At 42.9% G+C, this 12,060-nt stretch overlaps 1 protein-coding gene across 1 annotated transcript in view; it reads right to left on the minus strand.

Moving 5' to 3' along the window:
* The window catches only part of POMGNT1 (protein O-linked mannose N-acetylglucosaminyltransferase 1 (beta 1,2-)), an 86,840-nt gene that overhangs the window by 56,808 nt on the left and 17,972 nt on the right, over window positions 1–12,060 (minus strand). Inside the window, exon 5 of the mRNA XM_030206094.1 lies at window positions 3,465–3,578. Within this exon, the coding sequence (XP_030061954.1) occupies window positions 3,465–3,578 (114 nt within the window). The remainder of the gene's footprint in view (window positions 1–3,464; window positions 3,579–12,060) is intronic.

Below are 12,060 nucleotides of genomic sequence, written 5' to 3' on the forward strand. Positions count from 1 at the left end.
AAAAAGGAGGAAAACTCCATCTGCTCAGTGTCAATGAAGAAAAGACATCAGTAACAAATACAGAAAAAGAGAGAGGAACTTAGACCCTTAAGATTCGTCAACTGAGACTCTACTGTACTTGTGTGTCGAAGAGAGCTTCCTTCTTGAGTCATAGGATATAAATCAGGTATGTATACGGCATCTGATCAATGTGTGCTTGGAAACTGCTTTTAATCAAGCCCACAGGATCCAGTATAATAGAAACCCCCCAAAAATGACAGATGCAGAAATAATTCACGACTGCACTGCTTGGTACTTGAGGATCTCTTGCCACTCAATGTACAGAACAACAACACTATTATGTGGGCCATTCTCATATCTTTCTCCTTTACAATTACGTATGATTTCCTTGCATCACACTGATTGGATGGAATAGGAACGTCCCAGGTGATCACCACCTTTTGTTTTCCATAATTTTCATAGCATCACGATCCCAATGCTTTTCTGGTACATCCATGTTGCAGTGTTTATACAAAATGTGTAACTGATGAGGCATGCCACCTTACTGTGCCTTTTTGTATATAAATTTTCTCCCGTCGTTTTGCAGATGAGAACCTGCTCTTCTATATATGTTCACTATGACCAGAACTGCAGACAATACTCAAGGTGGGGTTACTCCATGGACCTGTACAGAGGCATAATATTCCTTTTTGGACTTTTGACAGCTGCACTAAGTCAGATTGACATTCTCAACACTGTTATCCAGTGACTCCAAGAGATCTTTTTCTCGAGCAGTGACAACACAAAAATCTACTATTGTAGCCGGTACTATTTTTTCTCATTTTTTCACATTAAATGTCATCTGTCATTCAGCTGCCCAGTCTCCATGCCTCAAAATCCTTCTGCAATTTCTTGCAACCATCTGCAGTTGTAATTTTAAATCAGTGTGTGTCATCTGCAAATTTCAGAGTGGCGAAGACTAATGGTTAGAGCAGCAGGCTCAAAACCAAGGAATCCAAGGTGCAAATCTCATTGACAAGCCTTGTGATCTTGGGCAAATCACAACATTGCACTGCCTCAGGTACAAACTTAGATTGTAAACTGCCTGACAGAGGGACATATATACTGTACCTGAATGTTACTTGCCTTGAGCTACTAAAATCCAAATTCCCAACTCATTCACTGCTTTTTCCAGATCATTTATGGATATGTTAAAACAGTACAGGTCCTAGTACATATTCATATGGCACTCCGCTACTGACTTTTTCCTATTTGGAAAATGGACCATTCAGTACTAATCTGTCTTCTCTCTGTTTGTACGTTTAGGAAGCTCACCAGGTGCCCTTGGCCTGGATTGGCCGCTGTCGTGGACAGGATGCTGGGCTCGATGGACCCTTGGTCTTTTCCCAGTGTGGCATTACTTATGTACTTAGTTACCAGTCAGTGACAGGACACCGCCTCCCATCCCATAATTTGCTTATTGAGGAAATAAGAATGATAACGATGATGTTGAGGAGTATTTCTAATTGCTAAACCTGACTGGCCACAGCCTTAAAGATTTAAAATTCTGTTCATTGTATGTTAGTAGAACTTGATTAGACATTACAGATTGAACAAAGATTTATCCTTGAATGATATATTTATTTTATTACATTTGTACCCCGAGCTTTAGTGTTTGGAAAATAATAAAATGAATTCAGTTGGGAATTAGATTCAAGGACGTCATTTATATGGAAAACAACTCTCTCTCTCTAGGCATATTCTATGGTGTTTGGAAAATAAAATTGTAACATATGTACTTAGCTGGCAGGTTATAAACAATAATAGTGATAGCTAAGACTGGAAATTATTGGTTGGTCCATAAGGATTACATATAAATTTTGAACTATTCAATACTATCTGAAATGAAGACATCATTTTACAATGTATGCAAATCATTTTAAATGAAGAATGCTTAGCTTAATGTACTAAACTATTTCCACTGTAATAGACAGTTTTATTGTCAATAAGATTGATAAGACCTTGAGGAACACATTTTGCTTTTTGTCTCTAAGTACAGCATAAGTGAGTTAGTCATTAATAGAATATCACTTTTTTTTTTATTAAAAAGAAAAGATTGAATACGTGAATGCGTCTTTTGTATTGGAAAGGATTACACTGTCACCATGGCAACTTGTTTGAAGTGCGGGAATGAGAAATTTAAAATGGCAGCTTGGTGGCTGCACAGGCAAAATAAGTATACCGTATTTTTCGGACTATAAGACGCACTTTTTTCCCCCAAAATTTGGGAGGAAAATGGGAGGTGCGTCTTTTAGTCCGAAGGTAGCGAGTTCGGGATCGCCCTCCCCTACTTACGTGACGCGATGTTCCCTGGTGGTCTAGTGACGTCGGGGCAGGAAAGAGCCAGCTCTTTCCTGCCCCGACGTCACTAGACCACCAGGGAACATTGCGTCACGTAAGTAGGGGAGGGCGATCCCGAACTCGGACAAGACGCACCGGAGCACCTAGGTTTTAGAGGAGGGAAAAAGGAAAAAAATTTTTTTCCTTTTTCCCTCCTCTAAAACCTAGGTGCGTCTTATGGTCCGGTGCGTCTTATGGTCCGAAAAATACGGTACTTAAGGTTTTGGAAAGAATTTTGCACAGATGTAAGACAAGTTTGCATTTAAAATACCAATAGAAAATATGTTTTATGTTTATTACTGTAACCCACTTGACTATATCTATATGACATATATATATATATATATATATATATATATATATATATATATATATATATATATATATATATTTTTTAGAGTTAGTAGAATAAAAGTTTTACCAGCAAATACATTATAAATAGTCTCTCTGAGGACTGGAGGGTGAAGGGTTTGTGCAACAGAAAGATTTGGCCATTAGATGTATATAGCTGTTTACAGCACTTTTTGTTTTCCTAATGTACTTGAACCCTGTATACATTGCTCTGTTTTCTGTTTGTTCACCAATAAAAATTGCTTTAAACTAGACAGCCTCTTTTATGTTTCCATTTAACCATGCTTTTCGTGACCTTTTCTAAAGTATAGAATACATTTGGTCTGGGCTTCTAAAAAGGTATTTTTAAAGAGTGTCTATGCCAAATGCAAACGTTTAACCTTTGCAACCACTCCTTTTAGTTTCTGATTTATTCATTATATCATAGGTCCCCTTTTTATCCTTAATGTCCTCCTCTGGTGATTACAGGTCATCATCATCCCTTGCACCAGGTCCTACAATGCAGTAAGAACCAGGTCTAAAGTAGTTCCCCCATACACTGTTTGAGACTAGCTGCTCCATGAAGCAGTCATTCATGAGCTCTACAAATTGTCTCTCTCTAGTGTCTCCAAAGACATTTACCTAATCAAGGCACTTCTTTGCAAATAGGGATTCTATTGTGGCTCATGGTAGCCAAAAGATGTAACAGGTAAAAGTAGCGCGTATAAAAACAAGAATGCCAGACCTCAGCTTACCTTCACAGTAAAAATCAGAACCCGGCCTCGGGCCACCATGTTGAGAAAGAGAACAAGGGCTTCGTCCTCATGAGGAGAGTAAGTATCGAAAACCCTCTTTGCCATCACATGACCCTAAGATTTAAAAAAATAGTGATAAAATGCATATGGTGTATTGTCTTCTATTTTTGCTTTGCATTATAACAAGAAAAAAAAACCCAGCAAATCTTGACTGAGCATTGACAATTACAGGTTTCCTTTCACTGTAGCTTGCACTGCAAAAATCTGAGACAACGGGGAAGTCAGTAGAATGATTCCTACATGGCCTTGCATATTTCCACACTATAGCACGTTTCTTTCAACCACACAGCCCTTGAGAAAGCAGTCAGTGGCGTAGGAAGGGGGGGTGGGGGGGCGGTCCGCCCCGGGTGCACGCCGCTGGGGGGTGTCGGCTCTACGCTGGTGCACTGCCCGCTCTGCCCCGGAACAGGTTACTTCCTGTTCCGGGACAGAGAGAGCAGTGAATCAGCGCGGAGCCGACACACCCCAGCAACGTGCAGTCGGGGCGGATCGGCCCTCCCGCCCGTCCCTTGCCGCAGGTATGCGTTCTGGGGGGGGGGGGGGGGGGTGCACCGTGCTGCACCCGGGGGGGGGGGGGGGGTGCGCAGTGGCGACCCGCCCCGGGTGTCAGCTCCCCTCGTTACGGCTCTGAGCACAGTCATAAGGGAAATAGCAATTAAGACAAATCTCCTATATGTTGGTTGCTGGCTCTGGATGAATTGTGAACACAGAGCTAGAGCAAACAAAGATAGCCCTAAACATAACTAACCACAGACTGCCCCCCATTATGAAGCAGGACTGAGGTCTGAGTATCTATAGGCCCTTATGTCTACTTCTTGCTGAGAGTACTGTAGGAACAAAACCAGAACTATGAAGTACCATATATCTATGTTCCTATATAACCGATATATTTCCTGGCACTATCCAGAATCAATAACCTAACTTTCATATGCAGACCCAGACTTTCCATCTCTAAAGCTTCGACCTTGCATACAAAGACCAATGACAAGATTCTCAGGGTACTAGAATAACAAGGTTGTTACTCTAAATCAAACGTCATGGCTAGAGCAGCCAAGGACTTTTGGAATTACCCTCTCAACTGGAGAGATGCTGTGGCTGGCAAAACCGCACATTGTTTATCCCCCCTCAATGTGGTGCCAGTGAGACAATCATGTGGCCCCTGAAGTCACAACAAGGGGAACAACAACATTATGTGGACATCACCCACAAAGTCAGAACGTGCGTCATCAGTACAGCTGAAGTCCGTGATTTCTCCATACATAGGAGCTCTTATCAGAGATAAAAGGCTGCTGTATCAACATCCCGCCCAAGGAGCAAGCCTGTGTCCTGGACTAGACTGACCATCTGATGAACCCTGCTATCTAGAGGTCTGCATCAGGTTGTATATGTGCCATGCATCTTTCTATTGGTGCTCTGTGGGGGTAGAGTAGCCCGACTGGATTAGAATTCCATCTAGGGATTTGGTTGTGTTTACTCTTACCTATTTCTGTGAAGAGATTGGCTTTGTTTTCATTCCCGCCCTTCTTATATCTGCTGCTATTTTAATTACCCTATTTTTATAATACTTGGGTGTGGAGTTACTTCTTTGTAATATTTTGAGCACAATGAGCTTGGATCTAAGGCTAAGGGGGCACAGATTTGCTTCTGATACTTCACTCACTAATGTTAATCTTGTTTGGGATTCATTTCTTTCAGAATTCATACCAAGTGTCAGGCACCCCAATAACACCCCAAAAGTGGTGTATTGCGTCTACAGTACAGAAATGATATCAGCACAGACCTCTGCTAGTCTAGATGGAAAATTATTGCCAATACCCTGAAACATTATGGGCCAACCTTCTGGACTAGCTAAACAAAGACAGCTATAAAATGTGCAAAGCAAAACAATCCTTATGCATACTAGAATCAACTGTTTTCAAACCTGATATAGTTTTAAGCCAAATTTATAAGAGGATATTTAGACTTAAATAGCATTTATAAGCTGCTATTTTCATCTGAGAGGCTGTTACAGAAAAGCCCATAATAGTTTATAAAAAAGATATTACATGAAATAGTAAACAAAATTAAAATAAAAAACAACTTGAAATTTGTTCTACCTACTGATTTCCTTTCCTCGAGTCCTGTTGGTGTCAGAATATACACCGTCAGAGTGGGGTTAGGGTTTAGAGATGGATTACATTACCCCTTCCCGTGCACTCCGCTCCATGGATAAATCCTTCTTATCTGTTCCCTTCTCCACTACTGCCAACTCCAGACTTCGCGCCTTCTGTCTCGCTGCACCCTACGCCTGGAATAAACTTCCTGAGCCCCTACGTCTTGCCCCATCCTTGGCCACCTTTAAATCTAGACTGAAAGCCCACCTCTTTAACATTGCTTTTGACTCGTAACCACTCGCCTCCACCTACCCTCCTCTCTTCCTTCCCGTTCACATTAATTGATTTGATCTGCTTACTTTATTTATTTTTTGTCTATTAGATTGTAAGCTCTTTGAGCAGGGACTGTCTTTCTTCTATGTTTGTGCAGCGCTGCGTATGCCTTGTAGCGCTATAGAAATGCTAAATAGTAGTAGTAGTAGTATACTTGAGTTTTTCAAATCTGTTTTGGCAATAGTATATTAGTGAGTTCAAGACTACACTGTACTTCAAACTGACTAAGCAGCTGGAGTCGGCAGGTTACCATGGCTGCATATATTGAGAAAGGATGTCAGGTTCCAAAGAAGTTTCAGGTATATTTAACCAGAATGCAAGCAGCTTCCTGGGTGGAAAACCAATTAGTATTACACGAGGCCATATATACGAGGTAGCAGAATGGTCTTCTCTCTACTCCTCTGTCAAAAATTGTACATCTAGCTCATAATCAAGAGACAATGCTGCCTTTGGGATTGCAGTGATCCAGGCTGCTTTGACTTCCTTTCATCCGGGTTGAGAGTACTAGGGTACATCTTGATCGTCTGACTGGTTTGGCAGGAAGGTGAAATTTAGTCTTATCATTAATTCCCTTCCCCTGAATCCCACCAGACTAGTCCAGGACCCATTTGAAAAGTCTAAGGGAAGAATGGAGCATGACAGTTGTGTCGGTTCTAGAGGTCTGACCCAGATGAGAGGGAGAGCTGGTATAGGGGTGGAGGACATCTAAACACTTTTGGTACCTCCTCCCCCCACGCTTGAGAGGCTGATCTTCCAGGGTTGAAGGGGTCTGCAGAGGGGAGACCTAAGATTTAAAAAAAAAATTCTAAGAGATAGGTAGTATTTGTCATCTTGGAGTTTAAGGTTTTAGTTACAAATGTGTTGTATAGTTATGCTTTTGGCAGTTGGTTACTAGGTGGCTGGTACTGCTGCCCCCCTGGATATACTAGAAAACCAGAACCAAAGGGGTGACAAGACTCTCAAGCCGGGAGAATTCAAATATAAATTCTATTAGACACCAAGATGAAGGACCCAATACGGGCCTGTGTTTTGGCGGAAGGTCGCCTGCCTCAGGGGTCACAAGACTTGGAGTGCACTTGTCTGTGTGTGGTATATATTGTGCAACACTGCCAAGAGGCGTAGAATCCCGCCCAAAATAGGCAATGTTCAAAGTGCTGTCGTCACAAGACATGTTTACCTCATTTTCAAATTCCAGAAGTGATTTTAGTAGATTTTTAGCAATTTCAGCCTTGTCAGTCTGCTTTATACAGTGGTGGGGCCGTTTGCAATTTGTTCTATTTTTGGTTTTTAGCCATTTTGGCTATTCTAGCAAGAATGCCACAAGTTATTTTTAGCTCTTATGAGCTTCTAAACAGGTTTTGGCACCTTTTCTAGATGTTTGGCATTATTTTCTACTAGTTTTATGGTTTATTTATAACTTGATATATCGACTTTACATAGAAAAAGCTCAGTTGTTTTTAAGTATATTATCACACTTTGACCTTTATTCTAATGAATGCATTATAAAGCAGGCAGCAGAAGTGAGTATGGTAGAGCTGCACTGCTTTACTTGTTGAGCGGGAGTGCTGTTTTTCGGGCTCTCTGTTTAGAGTAAAGAGTTCAAATGTTCTACATCTCCTTGTTTTTGAAATCTTGTTGTTACGTCCCTCACCTGAATTGCGGTCCGCACGGCCAATTCGCCGCCAAGCCTTACCCCGGCGGCGATAGCCGGCCATACAGGCTGTCGGCGGCAGTCTTGTGGGGTCCGGTTCCGATGGCCGTCTATGTCGCTCTGGCCGTGGGTCCATGGATGGCCATCGTGCGGTGGCCGGCCAAGCCGGCCATGCGGTCTGGCGGCATTCTGGAAGCCACGCCGGTTTCCAGTGCGGGTAACTCGCAGGGCCTGGTTGCACAGGATTGGGCGCCTTTCCCGAGGTTCCACCTTTTCCCTTGTTGGCACCAACCTGGAGCGTTCTCTGCAGCTGCCCATGGTTACTGCTGATGCGGGGACTACTTAAGGCCGGCAGTTCCCTGTACACCTTGCTTCGGCTTCTATGCTTATAAAGGTTTGGTGCTCATCTCGTGCGCTCCATTGCTTTACTTGCCTACCATTACCTGACCCTTGGACTGGACCCGATACTTGTTGCTTTGCTGCCTGCCCTGACCCTTGGACTGAACCTGTTACCTGTTGCTTTGCTGCCTGCCCTGACCCTTGGACTGTACTGGCTCACCCTTTGAGTTTTCACCCGCCTTGCTTCTCGCCTGGTCTGGGCGGCCCAACCCCGTCCGGTTCCTGAAGTCCTGGTGGCCACCTGCACCTGGGGGCTTAACCCCTGGGGAACAGTGGTCGCTTCCCAAGTGAAGCTAGGGGTTGTCCGGCTGCCTGATCGAGCGCGGCGCAACTCTACCCACCGTGCTCAGTCGGGGCAGAAGAGCTCACTGCTCAAGTCACAACAGGACCATAACACTTGTTTTGTATTTATAGGTGGTTGTAATAGATTGACTATTAGGGGTATATTGTTTTTGAACCCCTTTTAAGTAGGTGTCCTCTTAGGATATTAATGCAGTCTATTTCCTCCTGCACTGAGCACGGACATGATTATATGCTCCGTTATGCCACCATACAGCCATGTGTTTTAAATTTGGCTTCAGATCGTCACATAGTACGGAAACATTGCTGCTAGTTCCAACTACATATGTCAAACACCACCTATGTAAAGGCGACCAAGTAATTCTTCTCCAATTTGACATATCGACGACATTCGATGCAGTTGATCACACACTGAAACTCGAATGCCTGGATCAGATAGGAATAACAGGGACTGTGTTCAAATAATTCAGCGAATTCCTTTCAAATCAAAGCTATTCTGCCAAGCAAAACAACCAACTTTCCAACCGCTGGTCTCCTGTGGGGTCCCGCAGGGATCTTCCCTTCTCCTGTTCAATTTCTTTATATCATCCCTTGCCTCAATACACCTGGGACTTAATGAACTACTATTATCCTATGTTTTTTTTTTTTTGTTACATTTGTACCCTGCGCTTTCCCACTCATGGCAGGCTCAATGCGGCTTACATGGGGCAATGGAGGGTTAAGTGACTTGCCCAGAGTCACAAGGAGCTGCCTGTGCCAGGAATCGAACTCAGTTCCTCAGGACCAAAGTCCACCACTAGGCCACTCCTCCACTGTTGCTACTATTTGAGATTCTACATGGAATGTTGCTATTCCACTAGCAACATTCCATGTAGAAGTCGGCCCTTGCAGATCACCAATGTGGCCGCGCAGGCTTCTGCTTCTGTGAGTCTGACGTCCTGCACATACTTGCAGGACGTCAGACTCACAGAAACAGAAGCCTGCGCAGCCTTCTACATGGAATGTTGCTAATGGAATAGCAACATTCCATGTAGAATCTCCAATAGGAGCAACATTCCATGTAGAATCTCCAATAGTATCTCTTTTATTTTTGTTACATTTGTACCCCGCGCTTTCCCACTTATGGCAGGCTCAATGCGGCTTACATGGGGCAATGCAGGGTTAAGTGACTTTGCCCAGAGTCACAAGGAGCTGCCTGTGCCTGAAGTGGGAATCAAACTCAGTTCCTCCGTTCCCCAGGACCAAAGTCCACCACCCTAACCACTAGGCCACTCCTCCACTGTTGCTACTATTTGAGATTCTACATGGAATGTTGCTATTCCACTAGAAGTCGGCCCTTGCAGATCACCTATGTGGCCGCGCAGGCTTCTGCTTCTGTGAGTCTGACGTCCTGCACGTACGTGCAGGACGTCAGACTCACAGAAACAGAAGCCTGCGCAGCCTTCTACATGGAATGTTGCTAGTGGAATAGCAACATTCCATGTAGAATCTCCAATAGTATCTATTTTATTTTTGTTACATTTGTACCCCGCGCTTTCCCACTCATGGCAGGCTCAATGCGGCTTACATGGGGCAATGGAGAGTTAAGTGACTTTGCCCAGAGTCACAAGGAGCTGCCTGTGCCTGAAGTGGGAATTGAACTCAGTTCCCCAGGACCAAAGTCCACCACCCTAACCACTTGGCCACTCCTCCACTGTTGCTACTATTGGAGATTCTACATGGAATGTTGCTAGTGGAATAGCAACATTCCATGTAGAATCTCAAATAGTAGCAACAGAATCTCAGTAGTAGCAACATTCCATGAAGAATCTCCAATAGTAGCAACATTCCATGTAGAATCTCAAATAGTAGCAACAGAATCTCAGTAGTAGCAACATTCCATGAAGAATCTCCAATAGTAGCAACATTCCATGTAGAATCTCAAATAGTAGCAACAGAATCTCAGTAGTAGCAACATTCCATGAAGAATCTCCGATAGTAGCAACATTCCATGTAGAATCTCAAATAGTAGCAACAGAATCTCAGTAGTAGCAACATTCCATGAAGAATCTCCAATAGTAGCAACATTCCATGTAGAATCTCCAATAGTATCTATTTTATTTTTGTTACATTTGTACCCTGCGCTTTCCCACTCATGGCAGGCTCAATGCGGCTTACATGGGGCAATGGAGGGTTAAGTGACTTGCCCAGAGTCACAAGGAGCTGCCTGTGCCTGAAGTGGGAATCAAACTCAGTTCCTCAGGACCAAAGTCCACCACCCTAACCACTTGGCCACTCCTCCTTCTATGCAGATGACGACCTGCTTCTCTTACCAATTATGACCGCATCAAACACAGATCCAACTCAGTCTGTAGCGAATAGTATGACTGGTGTCAGCACCTGGGCCCTGACCAATAAACTGAAATTGAATGCGCAAAAAAACAAGGTCCTGTGGTTCCAAAATCAGGGAGTTGAGGTCCCATCATCAACATCCTTGACCAATGGTCAAATCTTTACAGTCAAATCTGAAACCAGAGTATTAGGGGTCTTGCTTGACTCTTCATTCACTTTCTCTTCCCATATTAAGCAGTTATGGAAGAAAACACTATTCAAAATGAGACAACATCATCTAGTCAGATCATTCTTCAATCAAAAAGCCTTCGCACTACTTGTCCAAATGTTAGTCCTACCTCACTTGGATTACTGTAACGTTCTATTTCTTGGTATTAAGTGTCAGAAAAAAAAACTGCAAATCATACAGAACGTAGCTGCTAGACTAATATACAGACTGAATAGATATACTAGTGTTTCAACTAATCTAAAACAAACTGCACTGGCTTCCCATAGCAGAAAGACTCGGGTTCAAAGCTGCCTGCTTAGTTTTTCAAATCCTACAGGGCTTCACCTCTGAACTGCTAAGACCGCTTCGCCATGTCTGGTCCAGTCTAACAGACAAACAACAAATGATGCTAGGATCACCGTTCCAAAAGACAATTAAAAATCGGAAGATTTTCAGCTCTCTATTCCCCGTTCTTCGAATCAAAATATGGAACTCTCTACATATTCCCATCAGAAAACAGCTAACAACTTCAGAAAGAGGCTAAAAACCATAACAATCCATGACTTCTACCTCCTAGTATAATCCATTATCCTTTCCTTAATGTTTTTAGTCTCTTGCGTTAATGCAATGGTCAGTAATGTTTTTCAAACCTCACACTAACACTATTTGCTTTTGTCTAACCTAGAATGTAAACTGCACTGAACCCCGGAAAGGGGATATTAGTGGTATACAAGAATTGACTTGAATTTGAAGATGTGAAGGAAGGGCAATTCAACAAGAAAATGGACAACAAATATTACAATTTCTGACAAAGCTGTATAGCAAATGAAAGACGAAGAATTGACATTTACAACACTATAAGAATTCTGTAGTTATGGCTCTTCTGGTAGCCACAAAATTGTTAAAGTAGAATGTAGTTTGAGAAAAAGTGATTAGGTAATTTTTTTTCAGGTGCGTAAACGAGACTTGTTATCCGACATCTCTGAATTATTTTGCCACTTTGAACATACATTAGTTAGAACGTAAGAATATAGTCATACTGGGTCAACAATGCTTCATCTAGCCCAGTAACCTGTTTCCAACAGTAGCCAATCCAGGTCACGAGTACCTGGCAGAAACTTAAATAGTAGCAACATTCCACGTAGAACCCCAAAGAGTAGCAACATTCCATTCAGAATCTCAAAGAGTAGCAACATTCCACATAGAACCCCAAAGAGTAGC

The sequence above is a fragment of the Microcaecilia unicolor genome, chromosome 6 (assembly GCF_901765095.1).
Source record: "Microcaecilia unicolor chromosome 6, aMicUni1.1, whole genome shotgun sequence".
NCBI classification, from domain to species: domain Eukaryota; kingdom Metazoa; phylum Chordata; class Amphibia; order Gymnophiona; family Siphonopidae; genus Microcaecilia; species Microcaecilia unicolor.